The 17,827-nt window shown below is 34.5% G+C and overlaps 1 protein-coding gene across 1 annotated transcript in view; it reads right to left on the reverse strand.

The window, feature by feature from the left end:
• The window catches only part of LOC105228559 (neurogenic locus protein delta), a 60,605-nt gene extending 43,206 nt beyond the window's left edge, over positions 1–17,399 (reverse strand). Inside the window, exon 1 of the mRNA XM_011208435.4 lies at positions 15,917–17,399. Coding sequence (XP_011206737.2) covers positions 15,917–15,976 — 60 coding nt within the window. The 5' untranslated portion in view covers positions 15,977–17,399. The remainder of the gene's footprint in view (positions 1–15,916) is intronic.
• Positions 17,400–17,827: the final 428 nt, after the last annotated feature.

Here is a 17,827-nt window from a genome sequence, read left to right on the forward strand (position 1 = left end):
GACAAAAAAATTTTATTTCAAATATTATTTTTAAATTATTTGTACGCGCCGCCAACTAATCGTATTATAAAGCAATTCATTTCGGTTAACACGCAATTTATTTTGCTCTTTTTCAACGCTTCTTGTCGGCACCAATGCTGGCCTTCCAACAATTCCACTTAAAAGATGTTGCATTCCAAGCTGCTGCGCACAAGTCTTGCGAAGGAGCGAATTCCAGCCAGCCGGCAAGTTACCACTGCAACATGACAATAAATCTTTCAACGTGGTATTTAAGCAAAATGCTACAAAATTGCAGTCAAGCGGACATAGGCTGCGGCGACAATCGGTGCGGCAAATTCTATAATGCTGAGAGACAATAAGCTCAAGTTGAAGAATTCTTGCCGGCCGGCAGCGGCAAAAACAAAAAGTTAGCGCGTGGAATTAAAATAAAAGCACAAGGCGATACAAATGTAGAAATTGGTGAATTGAAGCCAGTCGGCTGGAAAGCCGGCGGACGGACTGCTGTTCGATCAGTGAATGCCTTGGTCGTTTGCTTAACCCGCGAAGCTGTAAATTACGTGTTGTTGGTGTGCATATTTTTGCCGGACTGTTGTTGTTGCAACTGTTTTTGTTCCAATTTTTTATTTGTAAGGACAAGTTTGTGCCACAAAGCAGTTGAGTATTAAACTTTTTAACTTTTTTTACATTTTTCATAATTATTTTCCAATCAACACGGTCTAAATATAAAATATGTATGTATGTGTATAAAAGTATAAATAAACGATAGCAATGATATTTAAAATAATTTTTTAAATGCTGTTGAAAACAAATTAAAAAAATATAAAAAATTATAAAAAATCAAAAAAAAAATATCAAAAATTAAAAAATTTATAAAATAAATAAATTACTTAGACGCTTACACGTTACTTCTTTAATTAAATTTTTTAATACATTTTTTTATTTTTTTATATTTTTGTTTTTTTAATTTTTAAAATTTTTTAAAATTTTTTTTTTTAATTTTTAAAAATTTTGTTTTTTTTAATTAAATTTTTTTTTTAATTTTCAAAAATTTTGTTTTTGATATTTATGATTAATTTTATTATTTAAACATTTTAAATATTTTGTTTATTTTTTTTTCGTAACTGAAAAATAATCATAACCAGTAATTTAAGGTTTTAATTTTTTAATATTATAATAATTCCTTAATTTTCGTAAATTAAAATTTTAGTATCACTTAAAAGTGTGCTATTTAACTTTTACTACATTTTTTTGAAATTTTCATTGTTTGCCCGCAACACCAACGCTGCTGCACGGCGGCGCTTCCCACCAAATCACAAATATACATACACACAAACAGGCTTGCATTTCAAAGAGAAACATTTTGCTGACATGTGTCGAACTGCTTTACGAGGTACTTGCGACTCCGAATACCAAAACAAAAACAACAGCAATAAAAAATGTACACATATGCAAAGTGTCATAAAGATAACGAGGCGTCTAATTAGCATAATTTGATTTGCGGCATTAAAAAGGCAGATTTTTAAATTAACAAAAAACAAAACAACAACAACAATAAACGCTGATAAAAGCCCAAAAATGGCAGCGGCGATTTTCGCATTTTTAGTTAATTTATTATGTTGTTTTTGTTTTTGCTTTCGCAGCTGCTGTTGGGTGATAAAACTGTCGGCATTTATTAGCGAAACTTTTTATTGGCGAGCGGAGTGTTGATGGACGGAGCAACAGCAAATTCGGCTTAATGTGCGAGAAGACAAGGGAAACAATCAGCGCCGCCACTTTGTATTGTTTTGGTACATAAATTTGCTAGTTGATTAAGTGATGCGGCGAAATCGAACAAAAAACTTAACACAAAATGTTAAAAACACAATAAAAAAATTTAACAAAAAATTGAAAAATGCTAAATCATAGATTAAACTAAAATTAGAGATTAGCTTATTAAAATTCGTAAAGCAACAACTTAAGAAAGTAAGACATCGTTCGATTTTATGCCAACATATGCTAATTGATGTGATAAAAAACGTGAAGCTGTTGGTTTGGATTTGCGGTACACATTAAAATGAGACCCACTATCTAACTAAGCAAATCGATTCCAATTTAAACGAAAAAAATGAAACAGAGCTTAAATAAATCGGGTTAAGCGGATGCTAAACGCTATAAAAATAACTTTGTGGGGAAAACAAACGCTGAGAAATATCTTCAAATTATTGTAAATTGCTTTTATAGCTCACAAATGATCGATAGTGAGCGACTAATGACAAGAAGTAGCTGAAACCGTTTATGCTAATAAATCAATTAATCAGAAATACATACACACAAACATATACATATTTATAAAACAAATAAAAAAGTGAACGCGGCAAGGCAACGCAGCTAAATTGAGAAGGCATGAGACAGGAATAGAAGCCGTTGGAAAAAAAAAACGAATTAATATTAAATATAACTTTAAATTAATTACGAAATGTTAAAAATAAATTATAAAAGATATAAAAAAAGGAAAAATATAATAACTGACTTAAGTGAATAGAAGAGAAAAAGAAAAAAATTAAAACAATAATATATAAAAAGTAGAAAAAATATTTAATAAATACAAAAAAATTTACAAAATTAAGAGCCCAAAATATGAAAAATACAAAAAAAAATTTACAAAAAATAAAAAAAAAATGATATAAAATACAAAAAAAAAAAATAAAAAAAATTATATAAAAAAAATACAAAAAAAAACAAAAAATTTAAAAAATAAATAACAAAAAATTTAAAGAAAAAGTTCTAAACAAATTCAAACCAATAAATAAGAAATAAAAAATTAATAATATGTTAATGGTGCATAAAAAAATATTTTATAAAAAAAAATCAAAATGCTCAAACAAGAGATTTAGAAAATAGGCAACCTAAAATGTATACAATATACAAAAAAAAAATAAACATAAAAAATAATAATGTATACATATTTAAAAAAATATAACAAACAATTTAGTAAATAAAGAACAAAAAAAAAACAAGAAAAAATACAAAAAAAAGGTTTAATAAAAAAATGAAATATATAAAAAATATTTTTAAAAATTTGTGAAAAAAAATTAAATTTAAAAAATAAAAATTGCCAAAAAGTCGTCTGACAACTTCAGAAAATAGCCGCTAAAGTTAAAAGCAACAACAAAATACAGCGTTATTGAAAAACGCCGGAAAATTTTACCAAAAAGGCATTACAAAACTTTGACATTCTTCATTACTTTTTGCTGTAACAAAATAAGCAAATGCTTAATAATGAAGAAATTAAATAAAAATGGTAACAATTTTTTGCCAAACACACGCAGCCGAAGAAAAAACCGACAAGCAATCAACGCTTCATTAAATACACAACCAAAAATGGAGGCAGTCGCCGCAAGTAACAGCCGAAGAAACAAGCTGGTAAACATTGCAAAAAAATTAAACAAAAAGAAAACAAGCAGAAAAAATTGGAGCGAACAAGTGTACGACAGCAGCAACAATAATAACAACAACAGCACACGCAAATAGACAGAAAGGCTTCCTCGCGCTGAACGCCCCAGCGTTTGCTGGATAAACGCGCAGCAGCAGGCGTTTCAGTAGCCAAAAATAGGCACACTCATACATATGTACATACATACACATATATGTATTTACAAATACAAAGAAATGTAAGCTGCACTGTGCTCTGATTTATAACTGTCCGGCAATTAACATTTACAACAAGTTTAAGCTTGTTAAAATGACAATTTAATTGTTAACAAGACGACGTCATAACAAAATGGGGAAATCGGGGGAAAAGAAAAATGTAAAAAAAATTATATAACAAAAAAATAAAAACAAACAAGTGTATACATACATACATATATTTGTAATGTAAAGTAGCTATGCAAGGACGCCGTGAGAGCAGTGTGGCAAAGAGTTGTGCAGACTTTGGTGAGGCACTCTTTGGTAGAAGCGGCAAGCAAGTCGGGCAAGGAAGTGAACTTGATTATTTTTTGCCTCGTTACTTTGCAAGCTAATTGAGCTGTGCACTTTATTACACAACGTTACATATTTGTAGTTGTTATTAGCGCTAGACAGCGGTGCATCTGCGTTGTGAGCGTTGCTGTTTAATTACTTAATTACTCGCTTAAACTGATAGCACTGGTGTGGCTAATTTGCCTGGGAGAATGACGAAGCTAGGCGACAGCACATGCATGCGAAGTGTTTAAAAGGGAAGAAGAGAATTAGAAAAAAAACCTAAGAAACTGTGATAGAAAAAAGTATTTAAAAATGAACAAAAATTACAAAATATAAAAATTAAGCAAAAAATATCCAAAAAATATAACAAAATAAATAAAAATTAAAACAAATAAAAAATAAATAAGTAAAACCAGTAAAATGCAATTAAAAAAGTTTTAAAAACATAAAAAAATTACAAAGAATAAAAATAATAATAAAACAAAAAATAATGATACATATAAAAAAATTGTTTTAAAAAAAATAATAAAAGTTAAAAAAAATGTTTTTTGAACAAAAAAAAAACAACAAAATTCAAAAATTTAAGAAATTAAAAAAAAAAAATAAAAAGTAATAATAATAAAATAAAAACATTTTAAAAAAGTTAATAAACATTATACAAAAAAAATAGAACTGAAAAGTGTAAATAGCCAATAACTTTAAAATAATAACAGAGCGCGAACATTAATTTATATGTAAACAAGTGATCTCACGTTTAATTAAAAATTTTCGGTGCAACGACTTTTGAGGTTAATTTACGAGAAAACATAACCAACAAATTAAACGCAAAGCACTGATTGAAATGTGTAGCGATTGAAGCATCTCAAAACAGCAGACAGAGGTGGCTACTAAAGAAATTTAAACCGTTTTCGATATGCGTAGTTAATGAGCATAGCGTTAAAAACGTGCCAGTTATGATGCGTTATTTGAAGAAAAAGTGCAGAAAAAACGCGGTTAAAGAGCGTGCACGCTTTAAACGCCCATTAAGAAATAAAGCGGCTTATGCTGGCGCTTAGAATTAGAGAAAAAAACAACAATACAAACACACAAAGCGTATTGATGAAGCTGGAACGAATCGAGGCACGCACAGCTTAGGTGGCGTGAAGAAAACCGCAGACGAAGAAGAGGCTACACATGTAATAAAGAAGTTAAACACAACAATAAAATCGAAAAAGATGCGCTTTAAAACTAAAAAAAAGATATAAAAAAAGAGTGACAGGCAAATTGAAGAAGCAGGCAACACTTTTGGTTTAAACTGGAACGAAATTTATAAGAAAATTATAAAAAAAAGTTAAAACAAATAAAAAGCAAAAAAAAGAGCTTTGAAACACAGATCACCGCCTCTTGCAGCTATCTCCGTAAAAAATCAACTAAACTAACATGCTGCAGCCGGCGATCGCCCAAGTAAGCGCAGACGAGTCGGGCTAATGACCAAAAGTCAAGCCGAACTGCGACTAAACAGCAAAAAAATAAAATAAAATGAAGCATTAGAAAAAACTCAAACGGCAAGCGAAAGGAAATGAACGCTTAAAACGTCACACCAAAAGCGTAAAAATTCGCAAAAATCAAAGCGCAAATTATTGGCAAAGCCCGGCAAAAAGTAAAGTTAAAGTGGAAATCCAAACTATCAAAAAAGAATGCGCAAGAAATAATATGAATCATGCTTTTTCTAAGACGACGAAGCAACAAAGACAGCGATTCGGCGCAGAAGACTACACAACGGGCAGCGCCAAATCCCAGCCAACGGCAAAACTTAAATAAAACTTAGTTAAACCGAAGACAGGCTTCAAAATCTACACCTAAAACAACAACAGAGCAATAAAAAGCGGTGAAAAAATCCAATACCAACAAGCGGTAGGCATATATGATGGGTACACACGCTCTAAACTGCAGCACAAGCACCATTTAAGAGAACGCCTAAAAAGACAGCAACAAACAAAGCAAATACAGAAACAAAAACAAAAAAAAAAAAGAATATTGAAAAGAAAAAACGAAGAAACATTAACAACATAAAGCTAAAAGCAGTAGAAATATGTAGGTAAGCATGACAGAAGTCGAGATACAAGACACCACAGCGGTGGTGGCCGCAGCAACAGAAGCAGCCCAAAAGAACGCCCGATCAAAGTATGCAGTCTGCCAGTCCAACCAGCCAACGAGCGATCGACGATCGTACACTAACCTAAACGGGCGCGCTGATCTTGCCAAGTCGGTATTATAATGCGGAGGGAGACGACCGAAAGAAGCACCAACAAACGAAGCAGCAGATAAAGTTAGCTTAGAAGGGTTTTTCTGGAGCGGGGAGGCGGGCGGTGAAACAAGCCGACTTCGACAACTAGCCAAGCAGTCAGCCAGTCAAGCAACCAGTCAGCTAACGAGCGAAACAACCGAATGCGCGACCGAACGACGAACCGAGCACCCGTCAAACGACCAATCATGCCAACGTCTGGCACCAAAAGCCAACTGCACACACACATACACGTGACTACAGCGAAACAAGCAACAAAAGCAAATGAAGGCAAAAATAAAACCAAATAAAAATACAAATAAAATTGTGAAGCAAAAAAAAGAGGCAAAGCAAAGTGCAGGCATAAAAAATTTTTTCAACTAAAACCGAATTGTTTCCCACGGCATACGATTTGCCGGTCAACATTGATGGTTTAACAGCGATGCGGCGTCGCCGTAGACGCAGGCGCTGACGTCGCCAACACCGTCGACAGCCCAAGCTCTTATGACGATGGTGATATATAGTGAAAAATGAGCAAAACCAAACTACAACAGCAAAAGCAACAATAAGCCGATGCGGTGTCGAAGAATAACAAGTTTGGCGGAGTTGACGGTGAAACGCTGCGTCGCACGAATGCCGAGGGGACGAAGCTGAAACCGGAGATTGAGGTGGCGGTGTGCTGAGCAGCAAGCGAGTTAAGAAATAAAGCCAACGAAAATCCAGCAACACTGAAGATGCAAAAATATGAGCTTTGAACGGCACGACGATGAACACGGCGAGTTGGGCGAGAGTTCCTGCGAGCGCGATGAGCAGCTGAGAGAAATGCTCATTGCTGGGTGTTGAGCCAGTTTACGAAGCCTGTTTCGTGGCTTGGTGAATGCCAGCTTGCAACGGCGCTTTTTCAACGCCCAAAGCTATGAAAGCAGTTAGCTGAGAGTCGTCGACACGAACAGCTGTGCGCGCTCGACACAACTTCTTTATATGCATGTAAGTATGTATGTGTACGTTTGTTTGCTGCACGAAAGATCAATCGATCGAGTGTGTGGTGTGGCGTCGATAGGCGTAAGGGGGGTGTTATGGTGGCGACTCGTTGCGTTAGTTTGTAGCGAAATGTTGCAGCTGCTGTTATTGTTGCAAGTGCGACATGTGCAACATGCGAGCGCTAAGAGAGCACAGCTGAGTGACGGGTGAGTAGGAATGAGTAGCGAAATTGTGGCATTTGCAAACAAACTGGATTTGAGAGCGCAAATTTATACTTGGTTGGGTAAGGCGGACAGCGACACTTACTTGCTTGCTTACTGCCAAGTAATGAAGCAGGCAAAGGCAAAAAACCATATGAATATTGCATAGAGGTGGCAACAATAGCAACAACAAGAAGTGCGCTGCATGTGAAACTGTGAATTGCATGTGTCGATTGATCTTTTTTAGTCCCCGCTGCTGCTGCTTCTTCCTGCGCTTCTGCGGCGTTGGTTTTTTCGTAATGTTGCTGCTTGTGAATGTAAATTAAAAACGCTGCATTAGCAATACGACGCCAAGTCGCAACTAAGCTGTTAACAACAACGTCGCGTATAGCTAGCAAGTCGGCCGATCAGCGATCGACGTAATGTTGCTGATATCGGTTGAGACACGAGGGGTGTTGCTTGGCTGCAAGCAGAGATCTTGCTGACGATCTGCAGACGATCTTGTCCAGCGCGAAAAAAAATTGTTCGTTGACCATCATAAATGCAGTTGTTACAACAACAAAAATAACACTAACAATAAAAACAACATAACTAATAACAATAAAAGAGGCAGCGCGAGCGTGAGGGCCCAACATTGGCAGTCCGTGGAGGCTGCAGCATTTATGGAAACCTCAAACAACGGAAGGAAGGTTATAACGCGCAGTCGCTACGACTGCTGACCACAAGCGTTGTGCTGGCTGCGAGTGTTATGCGCACAAGTTTTATATTGAGGAAAAACAACTGGACTTTTTTAATGTTCAATGTTGCATGCAGCAACGGGCTTGGCGTGTGACTTCTCTACTTTGAATTGTTTTTTTTTTTTTGGTTTTCATTATTTGCTTAGGGGTTTTGGAAAATCAAGCGAAAGAGAGGAAGTATGAGAAACTGGCAAGAGTGACAAGTGTGGATTGGAAGAAAGAATTTTTTTTCAAATTGTGGTTTTGAAATTTTTTTTTTTTTTTTTTTTTAAACCAAGCTTTAGCAAGAAGTAACTTCAGCTTACGTCAACTCGGCTGTATACGCTTTTTTAATTACAAAAAAAACTTACTATAAAAATTATACATCTTTGTTTGTATCTTAGCTCAATTTTTTCCAAATTCAAGTCACTTTTAAAGTCCTCAATTACAAAACCAACAATTTTCATTCCAATTACCACAAATATTTACGCTTTTCAAACACATTCTCCGGTCACCCTTAAAACCCCATCTTCACAAAGCAAATAAGCAAACACTTTACGCTCCTCTTAAGCGAGACAAGAAACTGAAAATAATAAAAAATTAAAAATGAACAACAAAGCGTTATTAAAACTGCGCTAACAAACAAACTGATCGAGTCGCACCATCGACAAACGAGGCAACGCACGAGGCTTGCGCGGCCACTGAGCAGCCACGAGGCAGTCAAGGCAAGCCTCTAAGCAAAATGCTGCCCCAGAACGCTCAATGCACCACCGCTAATGCTGGGCAAATGCCACAAGACAGGCGAAGCCAAGTGTTGAGATGAGCAAAAACGAAAATAAAATCCAAAACAACAACAACGAAAATATTAATGAGCAAACATATATTTACTTCAACTGTCAACACAAACAAAGGTGTATTATTGATTTAACAGAAATCAATTTGAATATGTCAGGAAATTTTTGTGTTGTTGTCATTGTTGTTGTTGCTTTGAGATTATGAAAACCACACTTCAGCACTTCTAACTCAAAAATGCACTTCGCTTGGCTCATTGACATTTAGACGCTTTGTTTTCGTTATGATTTTTTTCTTGTTTTTGTTGTCGCACGTTATTCCATTTCTGTTGCATGCAGCAAAATCAAAGCCTCGAAAAGCCAATGATGTATGGCTGTGTGCAGCGAAAACCGCAAATTGTAAAGTTTTGCGCTGGAAACAAGGCGGCAAAGGTTTTTGATAGTTTATTGTTGTTGTATTTTAAATAATGTGGTTGTTGCTTTTGCACGTTTTCCCCGCCGCCCTGCCACAGCAATTACACAAAAGCGCTGCTGCCTAACAGTTAGTTTAAGTTCAAAATGCAACAACAAGAAACTACGCCAACAACAACACTGCTATGAGTCAGTTGAGTTGTCAACGAAGAAGAAGCGGTGGAAGCGTTGTGTCAGGATTGCTGGCTGATTGCTTGCAGCGGTGGTGCTGCGTTGACGCTTGTCTGCCGGTTGTTTGGCAACGCGGTGCCAGCCAGCCAGCCAGCTGAGGTGAGGAATGTGTCACTCAAACGTGAGAAAATCATAAATTAGAAACGAATGGAAAAGCAACAACACAAAATATAAATAAAAATATTAAAGACAAACACAAGTTAATGAAAATAACAAAAGGTGGAATTGAGGAACACCAGGCAGGCAGCAAGCTGTTGCGGATCATAAAAATAAACTGTAAAATATTGAAAAAAAAAATGCAAGCGAAAATTAATAAATTTGTTGTTGTTATTTGATGTTTTTTTGCAAATGCATGTGCTTAACTCGCTCTCACCGCGCTGCAGCCAAATTTCATTGCAATATATGTTAATGTGAAAAAAAAATATTTCTAAATACTTAATGCCACGCTTGGCTTAAACTTGCCAGCAGCTTTAAGCTCCGACTAATAAATAAATATTTCTTTGCCGTGAATGACAAGTGCTGACCTCATTGCGCTGCTCGCTTGCTGCATTTCTCACTTATTATTTTCAATTTTTTCAAACAATTTTTTAAAATGTATAACGGTAACCCACTTTTAAGCCAAATACACAGCACATATTGCGCGCCGCCGTTACTTAAATAAATAGATCGTAACTTATGAACTTTATTACGCATGAAGTGCGTGGAAAAGTGGGCGAAAGAGAAACGGAAAACGGGAAATACAATGGTGTAGCTAAATAAATTAAAAGCGCTGGCGCAAATTGCCAAGAAACACTGTTCTTTGGGCACAGCGTTAACAAGATGCAGCGTAAACGAAAACCTGCACTTTGAAATAGTTTCTCAAATGGACGCATAAATTCGGTGGTAAGGTAAGAAATAATAAATTTTCACCGATGGCAAGCAAATAATAAATTTTGGTGCGGTTCCGAAGGCAAGAATTCGGACGCAATATAATTTTTGCTACTTTTCAAAATTTGACTATATTGATTGATGTGTTTTTTGTTCAAAATTATTATTCTTTCATTTTTAAACCATTTTTGCTTAAGTTTTTAAGTAAAAAAAGACAAACAAGTTCCAAAACCAAAAATAAATTTGTCAAAATTAATTTCTTTTAAAAAATTTAATTTAAAAAACTTGTTGTATTATATTTTTTCAGTTATTTTTAATATACTATACTTTAATCTACTAATTTTCAATTTAAAAAATTATAATTTAATAATAAAAATAAACATTCATTAATTTTCAGTTTAACAAATTAAAACTTTTAATATACATACATTTTTTTCTTTTATAATTTTGTTAAATAACAAAAATATATTTATTTTTTTTTTTATCCCATTAAAATATATTCTAAAAAATGTATATAAATAGTAAAAATTATTTCTAATTACAATTTTTATTTTTTTATAATTTAATATTTTAACTTTTTTTGACATACTATTTTAGTTCAATTTAATTTTATTTTATCGCAATATAAGTTATGTATATACATATTTCATTATTATTTTGAAAATTTTTGCTAATATTTTCGCTTTTATTCACCTAATTAAGAATTTCAAAATAAAATAAATTTTTCTTGCATTTTTCTTTGCAAAAAATAATTTTTTACATTATTATCTTTCGTTTGTTTACATTTCTTTGTAAAAAAAATAACCGCACAAGCGTAAAATCTGACAAGAAATCTAACAAAAACAACAGCAACCAACAGTGGGCTGCTTGGACTTGGTTGAGTGCCTTTGAAAATAAGAAGTAAATAACAAAAAGCGCGACTTAGACTTGGTTTCGGTACCAAGGAACACACAAACAGCAGAAAAGTTATGAAAATAGAAAAAGAAAGAAAGAAAAAAATATCTAAATTATTGCAGAGGTAAAGTAATGTCTGAGTTACAGGTGGGCCAAGAAACACACACCGGGGCTCGTCTAACCGACAATGCGCAGCACATTTGATCGCATTACAGCCGCTCTAGTAACTAGCGGCATGCAACATAAATATTTATGTGCATACACAGACAAATATACAGCTACTTATAAATGTGTGTGTGTGTGTGTGTGTGTAAAGAGTTGTGTATGCATAGCTGGGCATATAGCAACTTTCGTTGTACAAGAAAAAATGTAGAAAAATTTTAAAAATTAATAAAAAATAATAAACTTCAGGTGGGGGAACGCGCGCGCGCACTCAAGCGTCTTACGTGCAATCAGACAGTCAGTCAAGTCGAGCCAGCAGTCAGTCACTCATTCATGCTTGCAGTTACCCTTGCAGTTGGTCGCGCTTTGGGCCCAGGCGCATGGGTTTAAGATGACTGCATTACCGTTGCTGCGTTAATTTGCCACTTCTGCTTAAGCTACAGCCGTTAATACATACATACGTTAATACGTACATATATATAAGTATGTACATATAGGTGTATATATGTATACTACAAATGCTGTTACCAAGTTCACTTTACTGTTACGACTTTCTTCAACTGCGACTGCTGCTTCGACTTTACAGTGGCAGCCATTTTTTATTTCAAGAAATTATAAAATATATGCATAATTTACAGTTATGCGAAAAAGAGTTAAGTAAAGCAAACGCACAATGGCCAAGTGAATTTGTTGTTGTTGTTATTATTTCTACATATTAAACCAACAACAACAAAAACACTTGTATCATAAGCGTGTAAGAAAACGGTTGCAAAGAGTAGGTGCAAGCAAGCCGTTGCAGAAGACAAAATTAAGGCAAGACAATTAACGGCCAAGGCAGTCGAAATAATCATAAAACAAAAGCGAGGCAAAATTATGAACTGTGAGTGGCTGGCTCATAAAACGAAACAGACCACCGACCCTCCTGCTTTTTCTAGTGGCTTTGCGCCGCTCTTCTTGGTGGGTTAACTTAATTAAGACGAGTGACGTTCACCACTAAGCAACAACAAACACACAGCAATACATACATACATACATATGTATGTGTGGCAGCACTAGTTGAGACAAAAACGCGTTTGAATTAATTGTTCGAAAGTACATACATATATGTATGTACACACACATACACACACATGTTGCATTGAAAAATATATGTCGCACAGTGTGTTATATACATACATATGTACTAAAATGTATACAAATGCACCTGAGGTGTCATCTAAACACAGGTTGTGCAAAGACGCAAAGCTTCTCTAAAGTATTTTTGTTTTTGTTCTTGCAGCAATATATCTAATTTTCTTTGCGGACCCTTCTTATTAGCGGCATGCGCGCGAATTTCAGTGGCAGCCCCATTGTCAGTGGTATCTGGCAAATACTTAGCTACTTCCGTAAGTGCAACTCGCGGTGTGAGTGATTAGTTTGCTGACTAGTCGAGGCAATTAGGGCGAAACCGTTGAGAAATTAATGCAATGCTTTGGATTTCTGTATTTCTGCTGCTTTAGCATAAATTATTAGTTGCATAAATAATTTGTCAAGCGAATGTTGATAAAAAGTGTGACAACGTAAGGTATTCATACGGTAATTATTAAACAAACAGAATAAAATGATAACAAAAGAAAAAAATATTTTATGAAAACTAATAAATTAAAAATTAATGTGATTTTTTTAAATATACGTATAAAAACTTGAAAAAAAATGTTTAAATATAAAGAAAATAATATATAAAGCTAGAAAAAATGTTAATAATCTTTTTTCTTATTTTATTTAATTAATTATTATTTTTTATTACTTAAATTAATAATTTTTTATTAGTTAAAAAGTATTATTTATATAAATTATTAATATTAAATAAAATTTATTAAAAAATTACTAAATTTTTTTATTTAATTTTTTTTTAATTCACATTATTATTATTATTTATTTTGAAGTATTTTTTTTTTAATTTTTTAATGCAAATAACTTTCTTAATAGCAACTGATCATTTGGCAAAATAATACTGTTTGTTGCACTATGGTTTGTTTGTATAGAGCGTTAAGGCATACACTAAATTCGCACGCTGTGAATGAAATGCCAACAGCCGTTTTTTTTCTTTTTGTGAAATAAAAATAAAGCGATACTATATTCAGCGAGCTACTGTCTCAAGACGTTTAAAGCCAGCAAGTCATGGTATGATTGCTTGAAATTAGCGCAGCATGTTGTCATGCCAATCTTACGGCAGGAGGTTGACCATATAAGAATATTAAATAAATTATGGAAGAGAAAATTAATAAGCATGTGAAAGAATGGCGATTATGTTGATAAAGAAAATTATGAAAATAAATATGAAGGAGCTTTTGCAGAAAGCAAAAAAAAAACAAAAAAGCAAAACAAAATAAAATTAATTAAAAAATAAAAAATAAAATAAAAAAAATAAAAATAAGTTAAAAAAGCAAAACTTTGGTAAACAAAGCTTTGGTAATTTTTTAACGTTTTTTAATATTTTTTGTAAAATTTTTTTTTTAATATTTTTAAAATATTCTTTTAAATATTTTTTAGTAATATTTTTATTTTCTATACAATTAATTTTTTAATACAAATCTAATAAGGAGTTAAAAAAAACCCAAAAAGGCTGACTTAAAAATGCGTGTAAACTATTTTAAGCTCAAAAATGCGGCCAGAGTAGACACAAAAACTTTAATTTTAAAAATCGACTTGAAGATGCACTTGAAATAGCCACATCAACACACTGAAGTAAGGCTGCGCTGCATAAGCATGTAAATATTTTTCAGCTGCTCCCAAGACCGCAGGAGATGCATTCAGCAGTGGCAAAGGATAGCGCCAAGGCAGCAAGAAAAAGCAGCCGCTGGGAGGGAGAGTGAACTCAATAAAAAAAGAGTGAACAAGTATAAAAATAAATGCAAGATGAAAAGCACGCAAAGAAATTAAAGTGCTCGAAGACGCCGATATCCGACCAAATTAATTTCAGCTGAGCAAAATTAGCCACACACAAAAAATCAACGGCAATAAAAAACGGGAACAGCAGATGATAATCATGCTGATGATCCTACATACACCCGAGCACATCACTCCATACATACACATATTTACATATACATACATATATACTAAACTCCACAGGAGCAAGCTGAGCTGAGGCGGCGGCAGCACCCAACAACCAACATATGTTTTCTCATCGGCGACCAGCAGTTGTCAGAAATGGCGCACAGGAGGAAAAAAAAAATTATAAAAAAAATTGTGTAATTTTAGCAGCGCTTTGCAAAGAAAAAATGTGCAGTTTGCGGAAAGCAAAAAAATGCGTGCAAAAGCAGGAATGCAAAAGGAAAAAATTTATATATTTTTTGCAAACGCAACTGGTGAAGGGTTAAGGGCGGGCAGTAAGAAGCGCTTACAGCAAGCAAAGGTGCCATTCAGAAAGCATATTGCTGGTGGTGGCAAGTTTGCTGGATGCTGTCTGCTTGGTTTTCCCTACACTCGCTTATTATTAAAACAAAAATGTTTCCCTTCATAGCTCGCCTGCCTGCCTATCTGCTACGTATTAAAATCACCAGCGGCACAATGACCTACGCTGCGTGCCATCGTAACGGCTCCGAGACGAACTGCCTTGCACTGCTTGTTGGTTAGTTGGTCGGAACTTCAGCGGCGGCGACAAGTTGACAGCCACAAGCAGGCATAAAGGCTGGCAGGCCGACACGCCATTGTGACGCAGCGGTGAGCAAGTGACTTAGTCACTTTAGCAATGACAGATGTTTCTTTAAAAGTCATGCTCAACTAAATATATTTTATAAATAAAACTGCAAGTGAGTGCGTGCTACATATTGGTGTTGCAACTAGGCACCTAAATAATGATTTATTTCGCTTTATAGCCGCAACTTTAAACAAATTACTTTGTATTTCGAAATATTTTAATTCTATAATTAAATAAAATTCAAACATATGTATGCATGTTCAAAAATAAGTTTCGAAATGCCTTGCCCCTCATCAAGGTCAATTGTTGATTTTAGGGGTTGTCGTTATTCTACAATGTTTCTTTGTATGTTTATTCTACAAATAACTCTTCTTTGTGGCCGCGCTTATAAAATTATGCTCCCTTTACTAGCATTTCTAGCAGCGATCAAATTACAAAGGCAAACACATTTGCTTGAATTTTCATTGAAATAAATTTCTAATTTTTAGAACATGTGGGCTTAAGTGCCCTTAAGGCATGTTCACATAAACAAGTAGCAGCTTAGCTTTGTTTGCAAGGATAATATTTAGCAAAAGTACAAATGGCATAGTTATGATTATAAAAAATTTTAGACGGCAATAAAAAAATACTTATATTACTTTTATGCAGCTGAATAATTTATATTTTTTCCTATCCAACAACGCTACAATTGTCCAATTAATCCAACTTTTTTCAAATTTTCAAAAAAAGAAAGCACCTTCATTTCCTAAAAATCTCCTGCGTTGCTCAACACTTACCTCATTGACAATGACAAAGAGCGTTAGTATTGTCGCTGATATCAGTTTTATCCAATTCATTTTGATATATTTGCGTTGTGTTCTTTGTCGTTAATCCTATTTAATCCAATTGCTGCGTTTGAAAATTGTCTCCAACAGCAGTCCTGTCCGAATACTTTCGGTGCAGTGTGTTTTATATGAATTTTATAAATATCCTTTAATATGGCATTAAATAGTAATACTCTTCGTATTAAATACAATTGATTAGCTACTACCCGTATTTGCCAACAAAAACACCAGCAAAGGAACAGTGTGTAGCAGGATAGCAATTAGCTGTTTGTTCTTTGCACACACTTTTTCGTAGTTTTAATTTTTGCACAGCATATATTATACATAAAAAATATATTTAATTATTTAATATAAAATGTATTTAGCAGCTAAATTGTTTGAGTTTATAGTAAACACTTTATTAACTGTTAGCTCAGCATGGCTACGCGATTGTGAACTGATGCAGTGTAATTAGACAAACTTATTTTTAATTAAGGTTTTTTTTATTATTATTCAACCGCTTGCATGCTTAATGTGTTTCTTTGCTGTAGTTTGCTTTCTAGCGCATGCACTTCACTACTTTTTTTTGTTTTTTCTTTTGCACTATTTACGATTGTTCACTATTTCGCTATGAGTGTGCTTTTTTCTTCAAATAATTTTCAGCTTTTACGCTTTTTTACGAAAAATAACGTTATTTCTGCTAATCAGCATTTGACTTGAGTGGGCGGCAGCACGTGAACTTTTGACATTTCCGCGCTGCGCAGTTCGCTTGCGTGCGTGTTCAGCGGCGTCGTCTACGTTGACCGTGTAATGCAAAGTAACGGTACACTTGCGTATTGTTGTAGAATATTTTTTATGAAAAAATTTATCTCAAGCACATTCGCTATTTAGTGTGAAAAGCTTGTTCTTTTACTTTTCAGAGCGCTTGAAGCGTTTTAATGAAAAGTTTTAGCATTCATGTAAATTACGCGTCGTCAGCCACGCTTCTTTCACTAGCGCAAGTCCGTATGAGTTTTCCAAAAACTGATTCGCAGCACAAAAGCACATGGAATGATTGTGAACAATTGCACTAATTTTTCTAGCCAATTTTCAATGTAATTTCTTTAATGCAGAACTTCTTCTGTCTTCTTCAGCAAATGCACTTGTATCACTTTGTATTTTTATTTTCAAATTTTTTAATTTCAATAATTTTAAATATTTCGCTTAATAATTTTCTGATTGCTTCATTGAGCGCGCCACTGCACTATCGCGTACAAATTCGGCGAGTATTTTCGTGTTAGCTTGGTGCGTCTTCAAGCGCTTCTTATTTCAATTACTTTTTAGAACTCTAGCAGCAGAGTTGTAAAATGTATTTTGTTGTTGTTGTGTGTTTGCTTCAGGTTTTGTTAGCGTTGTGCGATGCGCAGAACCCGACGATGTTCTTCACGCAAACTTCAATTCAAAACTGCCGCTACGCTACGTCGCCAAGTTGCTGCCGCCCGCAAAACTTCAACAACGCTGCGAGCAAAACAACCAACTGCATTCTCTGCTCTCTGTGGCGTCGCACCTTTGGCGCGGTGTGTGCGAGCGGTGCGGCATATGCCGGCATGCCAGCCGGTGGCTCTGCTCGCACCTACAAGCGCAATGGCAGCTGCTCCGTCGACAGATGTTTTTCGTTGTTTGCTTTATGCAATGCATTCGCAGTTATTGTTGTTGCATCGCTTACATTTGGCTGCATGCATTTGCTCTTTGGCTACGTTGAGCGCACGGCTGAGCGTGCTGAGAGCGTCGCGTGAGCACAATTGGTGGTTTGTTCTCCGGTTTTGTGCTCAAAAAGTGTTAACGTTTTGTTCTATGCAAAAGGTAGTAGGATTAGTAGTAGATATTCGAAGTACGTTTCAGTTG

Source organism: Bactrocera dorsalis, chromosome 2 (genome assembly GCF_023373825.1).
Source record: "Bactrocera dorsalis isolate Fly_Bdor chromosome 2, ASM2337382v1, whole genome shotgun sequence".
In the NCBI taxonomy this organism is placed as follows: domain Eukaryota; kingdom Metazoa; phylum Arthropoda; class Insecta; order Diptera; family Tephritidae; genus Bactrocera; species Bactrocera dorsalis.